The 16499-nt window shown below is 37.7% G+C and overlaps 1 protein-coding gene across 1 annotated transcript in view; it reads left to right on the top strand.

The window, feature by feature from the left end:
- The window catches only part of INO80C (INO80 complex subunit C), a 41337-nt gene that overhangs the window by 12095 nt on the left and 12743 nt on the right, over positions 1-16499 (top strand). The window contains exons 2-3 of the mRNA XM_073332669.1: positions 12209-12319; positions 16058-16169. Coding sequence (XP_073188770.1) covers positions 12209-12319; positions 16058-16169 — 223 coding nt within the window. The remainder of the gene's footprint in view (positions 1-12208; positions 12320-16057; positions 16170-16499) is intronic.

Genomic DNA, 16499 nt, shown 5'->3' with positions numbered 1-16499 from the left:
CTGTAAATGCTCTGATTCACAATCTGAACATCTCCGCAATTTTTTTTTTTTCACTGACATGCTAAATATTTTATTGTGGGTGCTTTCTTACAAGATCCCATAAAACCTCTCCCAAAATCCCTTGATTCTCTCTCACCTGCACTCTTGAAACTGGTACAAATACTTCACTAGTTCTGATGCAATGGAAAAGCCAGTCTTTTCACAGCTCTCTTTTATTTTATGTCCTGCAAAAGAGGCAATCAGGATGCAAAACATATTCAAAAACAGGACTGTCTAGTTGTTTTCAGGATATGTGGCAGTTCTTCAAACTCAACCAAAAACAGTGAGGTGCATTTTATTGCTACTCAAGCCTTACATCTTATTAAAGCAGCATATCCTGGAGATATTATCAGAAAACAGACCTCAAAGTGGCATTTGATTGTATAAAGGAAGCAAAGTAGTTCACAACAGATGCTTGTGTGACTCTGTTCTCTTCTAAACTAGAATTTGCCTGGTGTCTATTTCTGTTCACTTACCAACTTACTCATTATGCTGGAAAATTTAGGTCTCCTGAAGTAGAGTACAGTTTTGCCGAGTACAGTCTCCATGCTACTCGGAGAAGAGAAGCCTGGCTTAAGGCCTACTTTCCTTTGTGACTTTACAAGGTGCGGGAGGGGAGGTTACAATGTTTGGTGAATGTACAAAAAGACTCTACGTAAAGAAAGCTTGTGTTATTGGGAGGGAATCTAAGATTAGAAAATATAAAAATGGATGTGAAGTTCCTTTTATTGTCCTCTTACAAGTATCTTGTGGGTATCTGGTTGGGTTATTCACTCCTGATGTGGTGCACCTTTGGCAAGCTCTTTTGAAGCTTGTGTTACTTGTCAGTCAGAAGAATTCGTATATGATGTGGAACTCAAGGGTTTTTGTTTTTCTGTAAATTGCTTTAAGAATGAAATGCTTCACAATTGATTTTGGGATGGTGGAGGATGTTTTGGGGATCTTATGGGTGTTGCAGAGTTTGTTCCTGTGCAGGAGTGACGGAATCTACTTCTTAGGGTACGGTTAAACTGCAAAAAATCCACCGCAGTAATGAGTCTCAGAGCTCAGATCAACTAACTCAGGCCCATGCTACAGGGCTAAAAATAGCTTGGGCTAGAGCTCAGGCTCTGAGAGCCACCCCCTCACTGGGTTTCAGAACCGGGACTCCAGCCTGAGAGGGAACGTCTACACTGATATTTTTAGCCTCCTAGCACAAGCCCATGTTAATTGATCCAGGTTCTGAGACTCATTGCCGTTTTGGTTTTTTTGTTAGTTTGGGGGATTTTTTTGTGATGTAGATGTAACCTAAACTACCCTAGGATCTCATGCTAAAACTCTGCATTAAGACTCACTGCAGTTACTGCTGAGTCCTGTTGGCAGGGGGACTGTTAGCTCCCAACGGGACAGGAAATGGGTGGGAGTGTCTGTCCTGCTAGAGTGAAAAGGGAGCTAGGACAGCCTAAAAACCTGGTAAGGTAGGAAAGGGCCTGTGTGTCATGTTGTCTTTATTGTAATTGAATTACTAGTTAAGCTAAAATCATGGAAGAGGTTAAGTTTGGACATTAGCTCAAGGTCCATGGGTCCATGTGCTCTCATAGGAATTTGGTAAGACGTATATAGCAATTGCTACTGGAAACTAACTGGTTGCTGATTTCAGGAAGGGTATAATCAAGAGAACTGGTTGAAAAAATTAACATCTCTTTTTAAAAAATTAAAATATTGGTTTTGACCAAACATTTGTTGGGAAGGTTTCTTAGGTCCAGGAGGAAAGCGGGGGAGGAGGGGAGAGAGACACTCCCACATTCCAGGTAAATGGCCTAGTCACCTGGCTATTGGCTACTGTGAGGTGGCTTGCTCTCTTGATGAAAAATTTCAACACAGGTCTCATTTTCATTCTGCATTGGAACTAAACATATGTCAAAACCTCAGATTTTCATGACATTGATTTTTTTGTTTTCTAGCCAGTCCTAAGAATCAATACGCTTCTGCTTTCTCTTTCCTTCTCTCTACTGCTATCCTACATAAAGCTTTTTAGTGGGCAGATGGACTACGATATTAGAGTTAGTTTTCTCTCTCTTCTCCTTCCTTGGTTGCAATCCACTATTTGATATCCCCTCTAAGAACTGTTTTGACATTGACATTCCATCAACAATTTGTGATCCTCCTTTTCTTCCTGTACCTTGTTTCCTTAAAAGAACTGCAATATGTAAAATGATAGATGTAAACAGTTTTATTATGGAATTTACTCTCTAAGTCGTTGATTAGACTAGAACAATGAAAGTTGTTTTTTGTTCACAGAACCATACAGACAGATAAGTGTTATCAAATATTCAGTCCTAATTTATTAATTGAATGATTTTTAATCACTAAGATGACTCCTTATGCTTTTATTTTTAAAATGTAATAGTTCAGGAGAAATTATATTTTCTTTAAAGAACTCTAACTAGTCTCTGTTTACTGGGCTCAGTCTTACTCCTGGTAATGTATGTTGTAACATATACTTTACTTTTTTCATTCTACATGTCCCAAGTTTCCTAACTGCAGAGCTTCTTTAGTATGCTATTCAGCTCCTGCATTTGCTTCTGCGTTACAATTTTTGTAATAAAGAAAACTGTCAAATGTTATAAACAAGAAATAGTCCCAATCCACCAAATAAATCTAAAAGTAGAGATCTTTTGCAGTCATTTAAGCTGAAGGGAGGTTTGTGGCAAATGCAAATCGAATCAAGCTTTCCTGGGATTGTGGGAAGCTATCCACAGTTGCTTCCCAATTACATTTTATTGTGGCTTTTCCCTCCTAGAAAATGGTGTTTTCTTAAAATATCTGTAAGTTATAAGAACTTTGTTCAGCATAGTGCTTGAAAGTTTTTAAATGGAAAAATAAGTTTGGCATCTAAACTCTATTGAGAAGAAACCAAAGCTTTTATTAAAGCTTGTCAGTCTGTTCATGTGTTTGAAAGTTTAATAATTAAAAAAAAAAAAAAAAAAACCAGTCAATTCAAGTTTTTTCTTTTTTCTTTTTTTTTAAAATAAGCTGTACCAGTGAAAAGGGATTTCTTGTGTCATGAAATTGCTGGCTCTTTTTCCTTTAGGTTTTGAGAGACTGAGGACTACAAATGTAATTAAAATCTTATTCTCTCTTTGGCTGCATTTTTAATTTTAAATTCAAACCCTTATGCAGTTTAATAGAGCTTTGCTTTAGTGTATTTTATACCTCCATCTAAGTGACTAAAGTAATTTAGTATTTTATACATGTTGGTCAAGTATTTTGTGACTGAAAGCACCAATGTCGGTGAATGTTGGTGATTTGAAGCTCAGTCAGTGATGGGACACTAAGGGCTTGGCTACACTTGCGAGTTACAGCACAATAAAGGAGGCCCTGGGCACACGAGCTTACTACCCGTCCACACTGGCAAGGCACGCAGAGCGCTCTGACTCCGTGGCTACAGCGCTGCTGGCACTCCACCTCGGCGAGTGGAATAACATTTGCTGTGCCCCTGCCGGAGTGCCGCGGCACCAGTGTGGACGAGGTGTTGCATTACTGCGCTCTGATCAGCCTCCGGAAACGTCCCATAATCCCCTTAAGTCAAGTGGCCACTCTTGTCATTGTTTTTGAATCACTGTAGGAATGCAGATTGAAAGCTCCGTTTCTGACAGCCGGCTTGTTTATCTGCTCTGAGATAAAGCAACCATTAGTGTGGAATGCTGTGTGAGAGAGAGAGAGAGGCGGTGGGAGGGGGGGGTTCTGCTGCTGCCTGAACTTACAAGACAGCATGCTGACGTGCTCCCCCCAAAACCCACTCTCTCCGCTCACATACACACAACACGCTCCCTGTCCACTCCACCCCACCCCCATTTGAAAAGCATGTTGCAATCACTTGCCTGCTGGGATAGCTGCCCATAATGCTCAGTGCCGCTGCAAGTGCCGCAAATGTGGCCACGCCAGTGCTCTTGAAGCTGTCAGTGTAGACAGACTGCAGCGCCTTCCCTACTGCACTCTACGAAGGCTGGTTTAACTCAAAGTGCTCTACATTTGCAAGTGTAGCCATGCCCTAATAAGTATGTCGCCCTTTAATCAAGAGCACTTGGAGTTTATGGTGTTCAGATGCTCTACAGAGAACATAGAAAAGCTATCCATCACTTTGTGACAGTTCAATCTTTTAATGGATGAGTAAAATTTTAGTCAGCCTTTCTCAGGCAGATGGAATATGAGATGTTTCGAGCCATTTCAAAACAGAAAAGTTTGAGGGAATACGGTACAGATCGTTTTCTCTACAGTGTGTAACCTTTTTTCACGTTATTTATTTATTTAGACTGCAATTTAACTATTTTTCATGCCATGGTTCAAACAAGAAAATGCTTTTTACAGCAAGCTAAATTACTTCTAAGCTCTAGTCACCTTTTTTGAGTTAATTTCATAGAGTAACACTTCATATTCAGCTGTTTTGCGGTAGGGGAAGGACAGATTTTTTTCCATTCTTTTTCAAGGCTTTTATAAATATATTCAGGCATCAGCAATGGAAGATATGTTAAGCTTTTTTCCTCCGTAAATGAAGCATCCACTTCAATAAACTCTTATTGGAATACTATAGTTAAGGGGGGAAGTGGGAGGGACAGTTACCTCTCCATAGCTAAGGCCGGAGTCAGCTTCCAATATAAAGCCTATTTTAGCCTCCTGGTAACTTTGGTTTGGAAAAATGGTTTGGCTTGAATATTGCCATATTTCTCTGAAGGCAAAGGAGATTGTTTATAGAAAGTCTGGAGGAAATTGGTCAAACTGCTTTTCAGTTATAGATCACTTAGAAAAGAAATCTGATTTCTCTCCTTGTTAATACCCTTTCATCTTTCCTTCCTAACTAGTGCACCGGCTGTATTTGAAGAAAATAGCTTGTAATTAAGCAAGAATATTATTTTTTGTTGTGAGTTTTTGGGGCACAGTTCTACTCCCAATGAAATTTTTGCCTTTGATGTCAATCAATGGGAGTATGATCAGGCAGTGTGAGCCCTGATTCTCCATCTTATTTACGCTGAGGTGGCAATAGTGAAACTCCATTGACTTAAAAGGATTTACTCCTAATTTACACTGTATGCATGAGCATATTTCCCATACTACTGGCTGGTTGCAGTTTATAAGAATATTGTTGGGCCATGTACTTAGTACCCATTGCCAGCCTCACTGCTGCCCTCTACTTCAGAGGTGGCTACATTTCTGAGGTTCTTTATTAATTTAGTATATGATGGTCTTCAGTATCCTTCAGAACAAAACTTGCTGTACAAATGTAGTATTTTCTCCTGGTATGTGAACAGTCTCAAGCTGAGATCTCTGGTTCTCAGTTCTTTTCCTCACCCAAAATAAGCACATTTAATCCTTTGATCCTCTTGAAAGAAGAGTGCTCTTAAAAAGGCAATATATGCCAGAAGTCTGAAAAAGAAAAGGTTGGGGGAATTGCATCAGGTTTCCTTTTCCAGTAGGGAAGAAGGAGAAATGTTTCCCACTGAACCCAAGAACCAGTAACATTGAACCAGATGGGGAAGACTTGTTCTGTCTGTGCATTATTATTTATTATTTCCATTACTGTAGTACCTAAGAGCCCTAGTAATGGACCAAGACCCCATGCAACTGAATGAATATTTATAGTTATCCCCTTTTCTGTCACAAAAATGAATAGACGGTGTTAATCTTGACTTTCAGGAGGGAGTGCTACTATCCCATCCTGATGCTGTTACTGAGACTTCAGTGTATTTGTTTTGGGGAATCCACTATTCTAAATTTTCCTACCACCAACATTGCAAAGCTATCATTTTATCTAAAAATAAAGTCCATCTAACTGTGACAAACTCACCCCCACATCATCTCCGGTGATACATAGTGCTAATTTTCCTCTTCTGGAGAATTGGTGCTCAACTTTTCAGTATCTGAAGTCACTTCACCACTCCGAGTTAAAGGAATTAAATATTTAGAAAGCAAAAAAATCTGTAGCAAGCTTGTTATGAAGTGAGAGCTAATATATTAAAACAGCTTAATAAATGTTACAGTATGATTAGTATTAGTTGGGATTCAGGGAAATATCTGACATTCAAAGTCTATTCCCTGTTTTGAGAAGTCCGCTGCTATCATTGTTGCTATCACCCAGTGACCTTCTGTAGGGTATTTCAATATGCATTTTTCAGTTACCTTAATTTGCTACCAGTGAAAATCTGCTACCAGATTTAATCCATCCCTCAGTTTTTAATTAACAAGTTGCTCCCTGGCCAGTTGCTACATCATTATTCTGTAGTCAGGATGTCACAGGATGTTATGCAATCCTGTAAAGAATGTGGAAAGTTGAGTATCACAGCTTTGAAGTGTAACCTATACTCCAAAGATGCTATAATCAAATGGCTCACAAGAAGTGGACAATATCAGAGTCAAGAATTGCTGAAAACAAGAAAAATCAATGAACTTCAGAATTCCAATGCAGAATTAACTGATTGAAAGAGAAGTATTGGGAGTCAGCTATCTAAAGACTACTGTAATAACCAAAGAGACAAGGTGGGTGAGGTCAATATCTTTTATTGGACCAACTTCTGTTGGTGAGAGAGACAAGCTTTCGAGCCATAGGGTTGCTTATCTCTTTCGCCAACAGAAGTTGATCCAATAAAAGGTATTACCTCATCCACCTTGTCTCTCTAATATCCTGGGACTGACATTGCTACAGCTATACCACATACAGTAATAACCAAAGACAGATTATCAAGCCTTCATTATACCGAGGGCAGAGACAAGTCTGCCCTCTGCAGCCCCACTCATGTGCTCACTGGAGTCAGTGGCAATTTTGCCATTGATTTCCAGGGCCTGATCCAGCATCAAAGCTCCTTTACTGTTCACACTGGTTGTCTACATGAGGCAAAACCATAATACTAAAAGTATTACACCATAAGAACTATTATGAAAACAAAACTACTACATAGATTATCTTTATTTATGACTGAACTACTCAACATAAGACCTATGGTAAAAATTGGCTAAAAATAATGTTTATAGTATTTTTTTCTTCATAAAGAGTTCCCATCTTTCTTTTTCTTATAGAGTTTAATATTAGGTCAAAGTTTCACAAACAAAATTTTGATTTGATTTGAAATTTTTATCCTCAAGTACTCCCATTTGGAATTGCAGTTTTTGAGCTACTGTTTGGAACAGCCAGCAGAAGGGGGCATAAGATCAGATAAATTACCTACAATAGTGTATACATGCAGTTTCTTTCCAAGCCATATCACCAATTTCCTTGTGTTCAGCAGCAGGATGCCAGCATTGTATGGGTGTGATAGCTGTTGCTGTAAAAAACAAAAAAACAAACCTTTAAATATTTTTTTTGCAAAATACTACAATAATGTTGAAACCAAATTATAAAATACAATACACAAATTAAATGTAGTCCAAATGGATTGGGAAATGACATCGTCAGCATAAATCAGTTATTCCAATATAGAATTTTCATCCCCTTTTTAAAAGTTAGAGAATTATGTAGTTTTACTAAAGAAAGACTTAAAATGCAGACAAGCAAATTCACAGCAAACTAATTAGACTTGGAACTCAGTCCCCCCAAAAACCCACATTGCTGATTCCACCTCAAAACAGCCAAAACAAAGAGTTCTGCTTCCATGTTCTACAAGTTTCTGCTGTCCTCTCCCAAAATTAAACCAGATGGATGAAGAAATCTTTGGGGATGAGATGTGAAATATAATACATCAGAGGCAGGGAATCTGGAACAATATATGTAGAAAATGAATAAATCTATCAAAACCTAGGACTGAAACTAATGTGCAAGTAGGCAGCTTTCCCAGCCTGCTCTACCAGTACAATCCAGATGTTATCTAGAGTCCAAACTAGACTCATTCCTGGGGTTTGGCTTTAATAACAAAGAAACCAACATTAAGGTAGCAAAACTCAGCTCAGATCTGCTCCCCAGACTTGTCTGCTCCTGTGGCCCATTTGTTGGGAGTGCTCTGCCTATGCCAGAGGCCCTCTTCCTCCAGACTCTTACCTCTCCTTTATCCAAGAGGGGTAGTTATTCATCTCCCTCACTGGGCAGCAGTCCATCCTATTCATCAAAGTACTCAAACCATAATTAAGTCCCACCAAATAGGGATGGATTTAAGCATATGCTTAAAAGCTCTGCTGAACTGGGGCCCAAGTCAGAAAAACCTACCTAATTCTTTCCCAGCAGGATCAACATCTGCTAATGTTAGGTTGTTTCAGGCAAACACTGTCAGCCTATTACAATATATTTTTTATTATATTTATGACAAAGTACTTGCTATTTTTAGGTTATTATAGTCAAAATGCTGGGTGAATAGTGAAGTAAATTGGGGAGAAGGTGTGGATTTAGGAGGAATGTAGCCACTAGGTGATATAGGGTTAGCAGCACACATTGAGCAACTCCCATCTTTTCATGTGCTGTGATATATGTACTGCTTACTGTATTTTTCACTCCATGCATCTGATGAAGTAGGTTTTAGCCCACAAAAGCTTATGCCCAGATAAATTTGTTAGTCTCTAAGGTGCCACAAGGACTCCTCCTTGTTTTTTTCTCTTTGAGCTATATACTTGCTCATTGTGCTGTTGAAAACCAGACCATCTAATAAAACTGAGACTGAAAGGAGCTTTATGAGAACCAAGCCCACTCTTAATTCTGGTATTACTAACATTAGAAAGTGAGCAATTAATTTCTTTACTGCCCCAAACTCTAAATCAAAGCAGAGCTACACCACTGAGAGACTTGTTTCACTAATGTTAGACTAGGAGAGAATACCTTTAATGAGCACTAATTACCCTTTGAGGTCTTTCAGGTTCTTAGCAGTGGTTTGTTCTTGTTTATCATTATATTATTCAATTTCAAATTGCATAGGTATTATAATAGAAAAACAGGATTAGTTAAAATTAATTTGATTGTTTATTTCGCCTCTTGAAACTTAAAAAAAAAGTCAGTAAGTGATGTTTGTCATTTTGATTATAGTTTTTGTGATTCAAACCACTGGCATTTTGAAGCACATTTTGAAACAGTTTTTAGAATTGTTGAAAATATTTGACTTCATAGTTAAAATGCTGAGGATTTTAATTCAGAATTTATACTGAAAAGGGAGCTGAAAGGCTTTCTAGTTAGAGGAACTCAGGAGATGATAGCGTAGACAGTTTTTCTAAGAACGTAACCTATGCTGGAAATTGTTTCAATGAAACTCCTTTACATTCTTCCAGAAAGATAACAACATTAAATTAAATACCCCTCTTCCATCCCAGTACTGCTGTAAGTTAAAGTTTTAATACAAGCAGTGATGACAGTTCATTGTATGAGACTGTCATGTCTTGCAAGCATGTTTTTATCTCACAGTTACCAGGAGACTTCGGTTTTGATCATCATTCTCAGTCTAGTTTGCTGTAGCATTAGTTATTCTGATATTATGAACCTGTAATTTCTTAAGGGTTTGATCCTGCAAATGTGCTGGGTGTAGTGTTTGCAACTGTGAGTGAAAATCCCATTCATGTCAACCAGTAGACCCAATAGTGTTTGTAATATTGGGCCCAATTCCCTGATTCTGCAATTGAATTCAAGGAGGTGAACTCCTGTGTCCATGCAGAGAGCCCCACTGAATCCAATCCTGATTGCAGAATCAGGGCTTATGTTTGTAATAATACCCTCTTTCCTCCATCTGATGTCCTCTGAATTTTTTAAATTGCTTTGACTTTAAATATTGGACCAGTGCTTATTATGTTTAGATTATATTATTCAAAATGACCTTGTTTCAGTTTCCTTTGATTTTATTTTTAAACATTGTTAAATGTTCAAAATTGAAAGTGTTTCACTTGACCTAAAACAATTTTTTTGAGATTTTTCAGATATGCCAGCAAACTGAAACATCAATTATTTATGCGTCTCTAACTATAATCCACTAACAAAAACATACAAAATGGAAAGAAAACAGGAGTTTGTTAAGAGTGCTGACTCCTTCAGTTAAAGACTTTGCAGTGACACAAAAAGACAGATAAAAGATGATGTTGCAGGATATTAATTATTAATCAACAATCATTTTGTATCTTCAGTCACAGCTTTCTGAAGAAAAACTTAAGAGTAATGCTTGCTCCTTAAACCTGAAATACTAGCTTCTAAAATTATGTCCTGAAAGTATAAATATTTGTAAGAATATGACATTGGTTTTGGCCAAGGTAAGAAAGAGAGGTTGAGACCTAGCAGCTCACTAGCATTACCAATTAAGGACTGAGAGGAGTAGGACTCATTCTTTTCACTGCTCCATAAATAAACATAAAAGCTTGTGCTTTTCTTTTTTGTTTCTGGATTTATTCCTCTCCTATGACAGAGTCCTAGTCTATTAGTGGTTCGACTTGCACTGTCCTTAGTGGGGGCAGAACTGGGTTTGAGCCATGGACTTGAATGGAAGTAGGATTGACATTGTAATGATAATATTTCCAGTTGTACAGGTTCATCAACTGAGACCTTGAGTAAATTTGAAAAATAAATCGTCGTAACTGTTGAATTTTTAATTTCATTAAAATATTTGACAGAATATTTAATTTGGGTTACTTGTTGAATGCATTTTTACTCAACATGCTCAGATTTTTCTTTAATGAATCTGTTTGATTGATTAGTTAAATAGACTAAAGACTCTTCCTAACTCTTAAAAACTTACATTGGGTCTGTGGGCAGTGGAAGGGCAAGTTGACAGTAGAAAAACAAAAGGCAAAAAAAATCTTGGACGAATATTGTGGTATCCTGGTTGGGATCAAAGGGATTATTCATCCACAAAGATATTAGCAGATCATTGTACAAAATGGGCTACCATGGTTGCAAACCTCCAGGAAAGGAGATGCTACATAAGAAGCAGGGAAAGAAAAAAATCCATCACTGACACTGAGTGATATATTTCCCCAGATAAGTGGGCCACTTGCAAAGTTAGGTCTAAGCTTGTAATTGCTTATGCATGTGGTTATATAAGCATGCAAATAAGCCCTTCGTAATTACATGCATAAAGATTTGCTGGATCACAACCTGAGATAAATATATTCTCATCTTCTAGGTGCATTTGTGTAATTCACTAACACTAATGAACCTTGCATACCATCTAAAAGAACATGTATCAACATGGAATGTCTTGCAATGTACATCTTCTACGGAAAGAGTTTTTATAGTCTGAGCACAATCAGTGTACGGGCAGGATATGGAAATACTTGTCAGCCTGTTCTATAAGTACTATTAGCTTTTTTCCTAGTCCTTTTGGTCTTCAAGAAAGAAGAGTTAGGGAGTGAAATGCTGGGACCATTAAAGCCAGTAGCAAAATTCCCACTGATTTCAATACGGCCAGAATTTCACCTAGGAATTTTTGTGTATTTATTATTTGCTATATTTCAGTCACTTGTGATACAGACTGAATAGAAACTTAACAGGGCACTCTCAAGAGAAAAAATAAAAGCTATGTATCATTCTTGTAAAATTATCACAAAAAGTGGCTAGCCTAGACACAATTGTTCTTCCTTACAATCATGACTTTAAAAAACAAAAAACATACCCATCCCTTTTCTTCCCCTCCCGCCCTTCCCCCCAAACCAAACCCATAGCCAGTGGGCATGTGGAATTTTGCAAGGCTCATATTTTTGAACTGATGCAAAGGTCTTTAATTAGTTTTTTCTCAGTCCTTATTTAGACATGATTCCCACTGAAGTCAGAAATAGAGGAAAAGTTTATTAAGAACCTCTGGAATAAGCCCAGTGTACATTTTGAAGTTCTTTCCTGTGTTGACATTGATACTTTATTAATACCAAACATTTTGAAACAAATGTTATGTACTTTTGTCCATTTATGTGCTCATGTGCTCTCTTCCAGTTTATTCAGGTTGTTTTCAGTGACGTTAAAACAAAACCTGTGGCAGTTCTATTTAGTAGACTTTGGTAACCCCTCTCCCCTTCTCCCAATTTTAATTTTTTTAGCTACCAGATTTTAAGTACTGGTCCTTATTTGCTTGACAGTGTCCCCTTTAATGCTACACCTACTAATGGCAGGTAACATTTTCAAAGTTTAAAAAAGGCTTACTTCACAAGAAATGGATTAAGAAGTTAATGTTCACAAAGAAAACTGTTCACTTTCTTTTAAATATATTCAGATTAACAAATAAGCAATGAGATTGTGTGTGTTCTGCAGACTGTAGGTACAGAGACCATGAATGAGAATAAATTTATGACTGTGGATCCCAATACCGGGCCAATGGAAGCTGCCATCAAACCATTGCCATTTAAGGATTCAAACTTCATTGTAAGTATATTAACCATTAGAAATTCTCAAACTTTAAATGAAGTAGTAACTAAGATACTATATTACTACATTGCTAATATTCCTACTAAGAAAGTAAGATTAGGAGCCATGTCAAGGGTCCATATCATACCATCAGTTTTAAAGAAATTCAGCTTCAAAATCCATGCCAAGTTATGGCCAAAGTGTGCATTAAATTACAGAACATGAAAATGACACTAGTCCAGAGGCAAGACTTCTTATATTCAGTCCTGACCCAATGCCAAAAAAGTACTGCTGCTAGATCAAGGTACCTGTAATGGTTTATGGTCTGGTATCTCGCAAGTCACCAAGGCTAGAAATGAACAATTTATACCATTGTAAATCTGGGAATCCAGTCGGTTCAAGTGCATGAAGCATTCGTTCCTAAGCCCAGTCAGGTTGCAAAATAATGGACTAAAAATCAATCATGTCATTAGTGATTGCCATTATGCACCCCCTCAGTAATTTCATTGCCAACATAATGTTAGTGGCCATTCTCTCAATCATTAGAGCTAGAAACAAATACTTACTGCTCTCTAAAATCTTGGCATTCCAGCTTTCAAGTGGTGGAAACTCTAGCAATTTGTGAAGTACAGGCTGCTAAAATAACCTCAGAATTAAATTGTGGGTAGAGGCATAGCAAGATGATAATAGCTGCTAATGTGATTGTGGTTTGGTCTTTACTGTTGTTTTAATGTCTGCTGTCTTGCTACCTGTGGGGGCGCAGACCCAGTTGTCAGACTCTACCAAATGTTCTTTGGATCAGTAACCTTTTCAGAGTGCAAGCCCTAAGCCATTGCTCAAAAAGAAAGATCTGATCCCTGTAATTTAATTCTGTATGAATCAGATGCAACCATCCCACAAAATAAAGCCTGAGTACTTGGTGTAGTTTGCTAAGCAGGGGTTTTACAGGGATATGAAATTGGCCCCAGAGTCTCAGGGTTTGCATTTATTTTAGACCACTACATCCTTTGCTTCTCAAACTCTTCTCTAAGCACCAGCCTCTTTGGGTTGCATGGTTTGTGCAGAAGCCTCATGTGCCCAAAGCCTCTTCACGTAGCTTGAGTATAGGATTTGGGTAGTGCAGATGCATTGTGCTGGCCCTTCATGTTTCAGGTGAATTTCACTACGTCTGAATTGAAACTGTTGGTATCCACAGGCATGAAAGCTGAGGTATGTACAGAATCTGGTACCACTGTTGCAGAATTAGTTGTAAAATTGTAATGAAAACTACCACAGTATTGTCTCACACTTGACACAAAAATTAATCAGAGGGAAATTCTAGGAGATTATTCTGAACCCACATCCACCCCATGAGCTGTGATTAAGAATTCTGCTGACTTTTAAAATAATTTTATTTTAAATTAATCTCATTGTGAAGAAAATAAAGTCAAATACCTTAACTTCTAAAAGTATGCCAAAAACTGAAAAACTGTTAGTTCACTCCACCAGAGACAATTTTTGGTTGCAAATTTAAAAATAAAAAGCAGGAAGGAACAAGTTGCCCTTTAACTGTTAATCCCAAAATATCTAGATTTAAGGACTAATGCTGCAAGGTGCTGTGCACCTTCTGGCAACTGAATAGAACAAGGGGTTGATAATGGGATCTAGAGCCTTTCTCCCATAAGTCACCAGCTCACGTGCAGCTAAATTAATTTGCACTTGAGAGTTGTTGCCATGTGATTGCTATCATGTAAGAGGAGACTCACTCCAGGTCAAAGCAGATACAAATTCATGTCAGTTTAGTTGTTGGCAGTCTCAGCAGGAAGAACCAGGATAGAGAGTACTTTTCTGTATCACTCATTCAAACTCCTAGAGGTGATCCCTCCAGAACAAATTGGAGGCACATTCATAGAACAGTACAACGAGCCTTGTACTGTCTCTGCCGCTACTGTACCTTTCCTGTCAATAAAGCTATCAGTCCATTACCTTTTACAAGAAATACACAAGTGCATTAGGCCCAAATCCTGCGTTTGAGTCTCTGAGGGTAGGCCTAGAAAGAAAACCCTGTCAGTTTCTAAGGCACCCCATGCAGGTGTAAGGATCCATCTGCATAGATCCACAGGCAGGATCGGGCCTTCTCAAGCATATAGCACAGAAATTTTGCTGATCTTGCTTTTGTAAATCCAATGTATAGCATTTTCTGGCTATTTAAGTAAAGTATAATCAGCAAGTATCATTGTTATATCAATGGGGATGGGTGGTATTTTTAAACATTTGGAAATGCTCTCAGTTCCATTCTCAATCCCTCAATCTGTTCAGATGCCAGAAGGTGCAGAGCACCTTGCAACATCAGGCCTTAAATCCAGATATTTAAATCTTGCTTTAGTGGATTTAAAAGCAAAATATACAGTGAAAAAAGTGATAGCTTCTGATTCTTCTTCCTTTTTATTAAAGCAAAAACAGATTCTTCACAGTGTAATAATTAGTATATTTCCAGTTTGGCTGAGTCTTGCCACTAGCTTTAGATCACGTCATAAGTGCCAGCAATAGGCCAAACAGATAACTTGAAACGTGATGAGGTAGGGGGAAGATCCATGTAATGAATCTGAATTACAAATGTGTTGGGATGGAAATGGCTGTGGTAGCTGTCAATAGCCTCTCTCTTTCAGTGCTATCTAGGTTACCAGGGTGTTACTCCTATAGCTAAATGTTCCATTTACTTTCCATTTTGGCTATTCATTGCCAAAAAAAAATGAAGTTGATGTAATCACTAGCTCATGAGCATCCTCCCTGAATCCAGTATCTTACAGTCACCTCTATGGAAAAACCTTTTCACGGAGAATCCTAGTCATCTACTTTACCATTCCCACTCCTCCCATTCTCAAGCACTTTACACACCAATTTATAAAATACAGCCAAAATGTGTGTGCAGAACTTTGAGAGAGTTTTGATAAGGCTGATGTGGTGGATAGTAATTATTAAGAGAGAGAACACTTCTGGCTATGAGAAAATGTTCTTTTTTGAAATAAAACTGAGAAGCTCAGTCCTTTCATCTTTTAGAAGCAGTACAGTATGTTGTGTATCTTCTTTCTCTTGAGGGACATAAATAAAATTACTCCGTAGCAATCACATTTGATAACTGAAATGACTTATGATAACTATAGAAAGGCTTGCTTCCTTTAGTATAGCTTTCAAAATGCACAATAGTCTTTCCAGCACAACGTTCTCTTACTCCTTTTCTATTTTACAGTCTTCTTTCATTTGAAAGAAAAAGAAGATTGCCACAAGGCTTCTCATAGCATTGATTACATTTTACAAGATCAGTTGTATTTTTGCACAATCACTTTTCACTTACTGAAGATACAGCTGCACCTGTAATTTTGCATATGCCATGCAAAAGAGAATTTAGACATGTAATCACAATTTAGATACAACCCCATAGTAAACAGTTTTAATATGATGGGAAGTGCGCACAAGTGCGGAATCCTGTAATCTCAGACTAACCCTAACCAGACTGATTTTCTATTTCCCTATAAAAAGCAGATTTTAATTTCCTTCAGTTAATCCCAAAACTAGTAGTTTTGACAGTTAAAAAAATCTTTGTTTTTCTTGCAACTGAAATTAAAGTGTACAGTGTGTTAGACTATTGATTAAATAAGTGAGCATGATAAATGGTTCATGACAAGATGAGGCGTATCGCAAAGGCTGTGAAATAAAAATGTCATATTTTGAAATAGTCATCTTTATTTTTTCTTAAACACTATGTTTTAATTCTAGCACTCTGGCATTGGTGGAGCAGCAGCTGGGAAGAAGAACAGAACTTGGAAGAACCTAAAACAAATTCTTGCTTCTGAAAGGGCATTGCCATGGCAACTCAATGATCCTAGTTGTAAGCTGCTTAGATGCTTTGCATGTATTTATAAATAATAAAATCCACACAAATTACTTTCTTTAAAGTGAACCTAAATTTTATCTATGCATGCAGTATTCTGATTGAACAGATTCCAGTGATACTATTTAAGAACAGCCTGACCCCACAACCAAATGGAGAGGAACATGAAGCATGTAATTGGGAGTGGTGTTAGAAAGTTTGTGCGTGTTTGAGAGAGAAAAGTTTGGTAGGTCAAGATTCTGTCACCTTTATTCATATTGAGTGGTACTCTATGAGTAACCCCATGTCTGCCTTAATCTACTCATGGAGTAATAAATTGCTCAACAT

Source organism: Lepidochelys kempii, chromosome 2 (genome assembly GCF_965140265.1).
Source record: "Lepidochelys kempii isolate rLepKem1 chromosome 2, rLepKem1.hap2, whole genome shotgun sequence".
In the NCBI taxonomy this organism is placed as follows: Eukaryota; Metazoa; Chordata; order Testudines; family Cheloniidae; genus Lepidochelys; species Lepidochelys kempii.
Note: the sequence above shows the minus strand (reverse complement) of the source record. Positions and strands in the feature narration are given on the sequence as shown.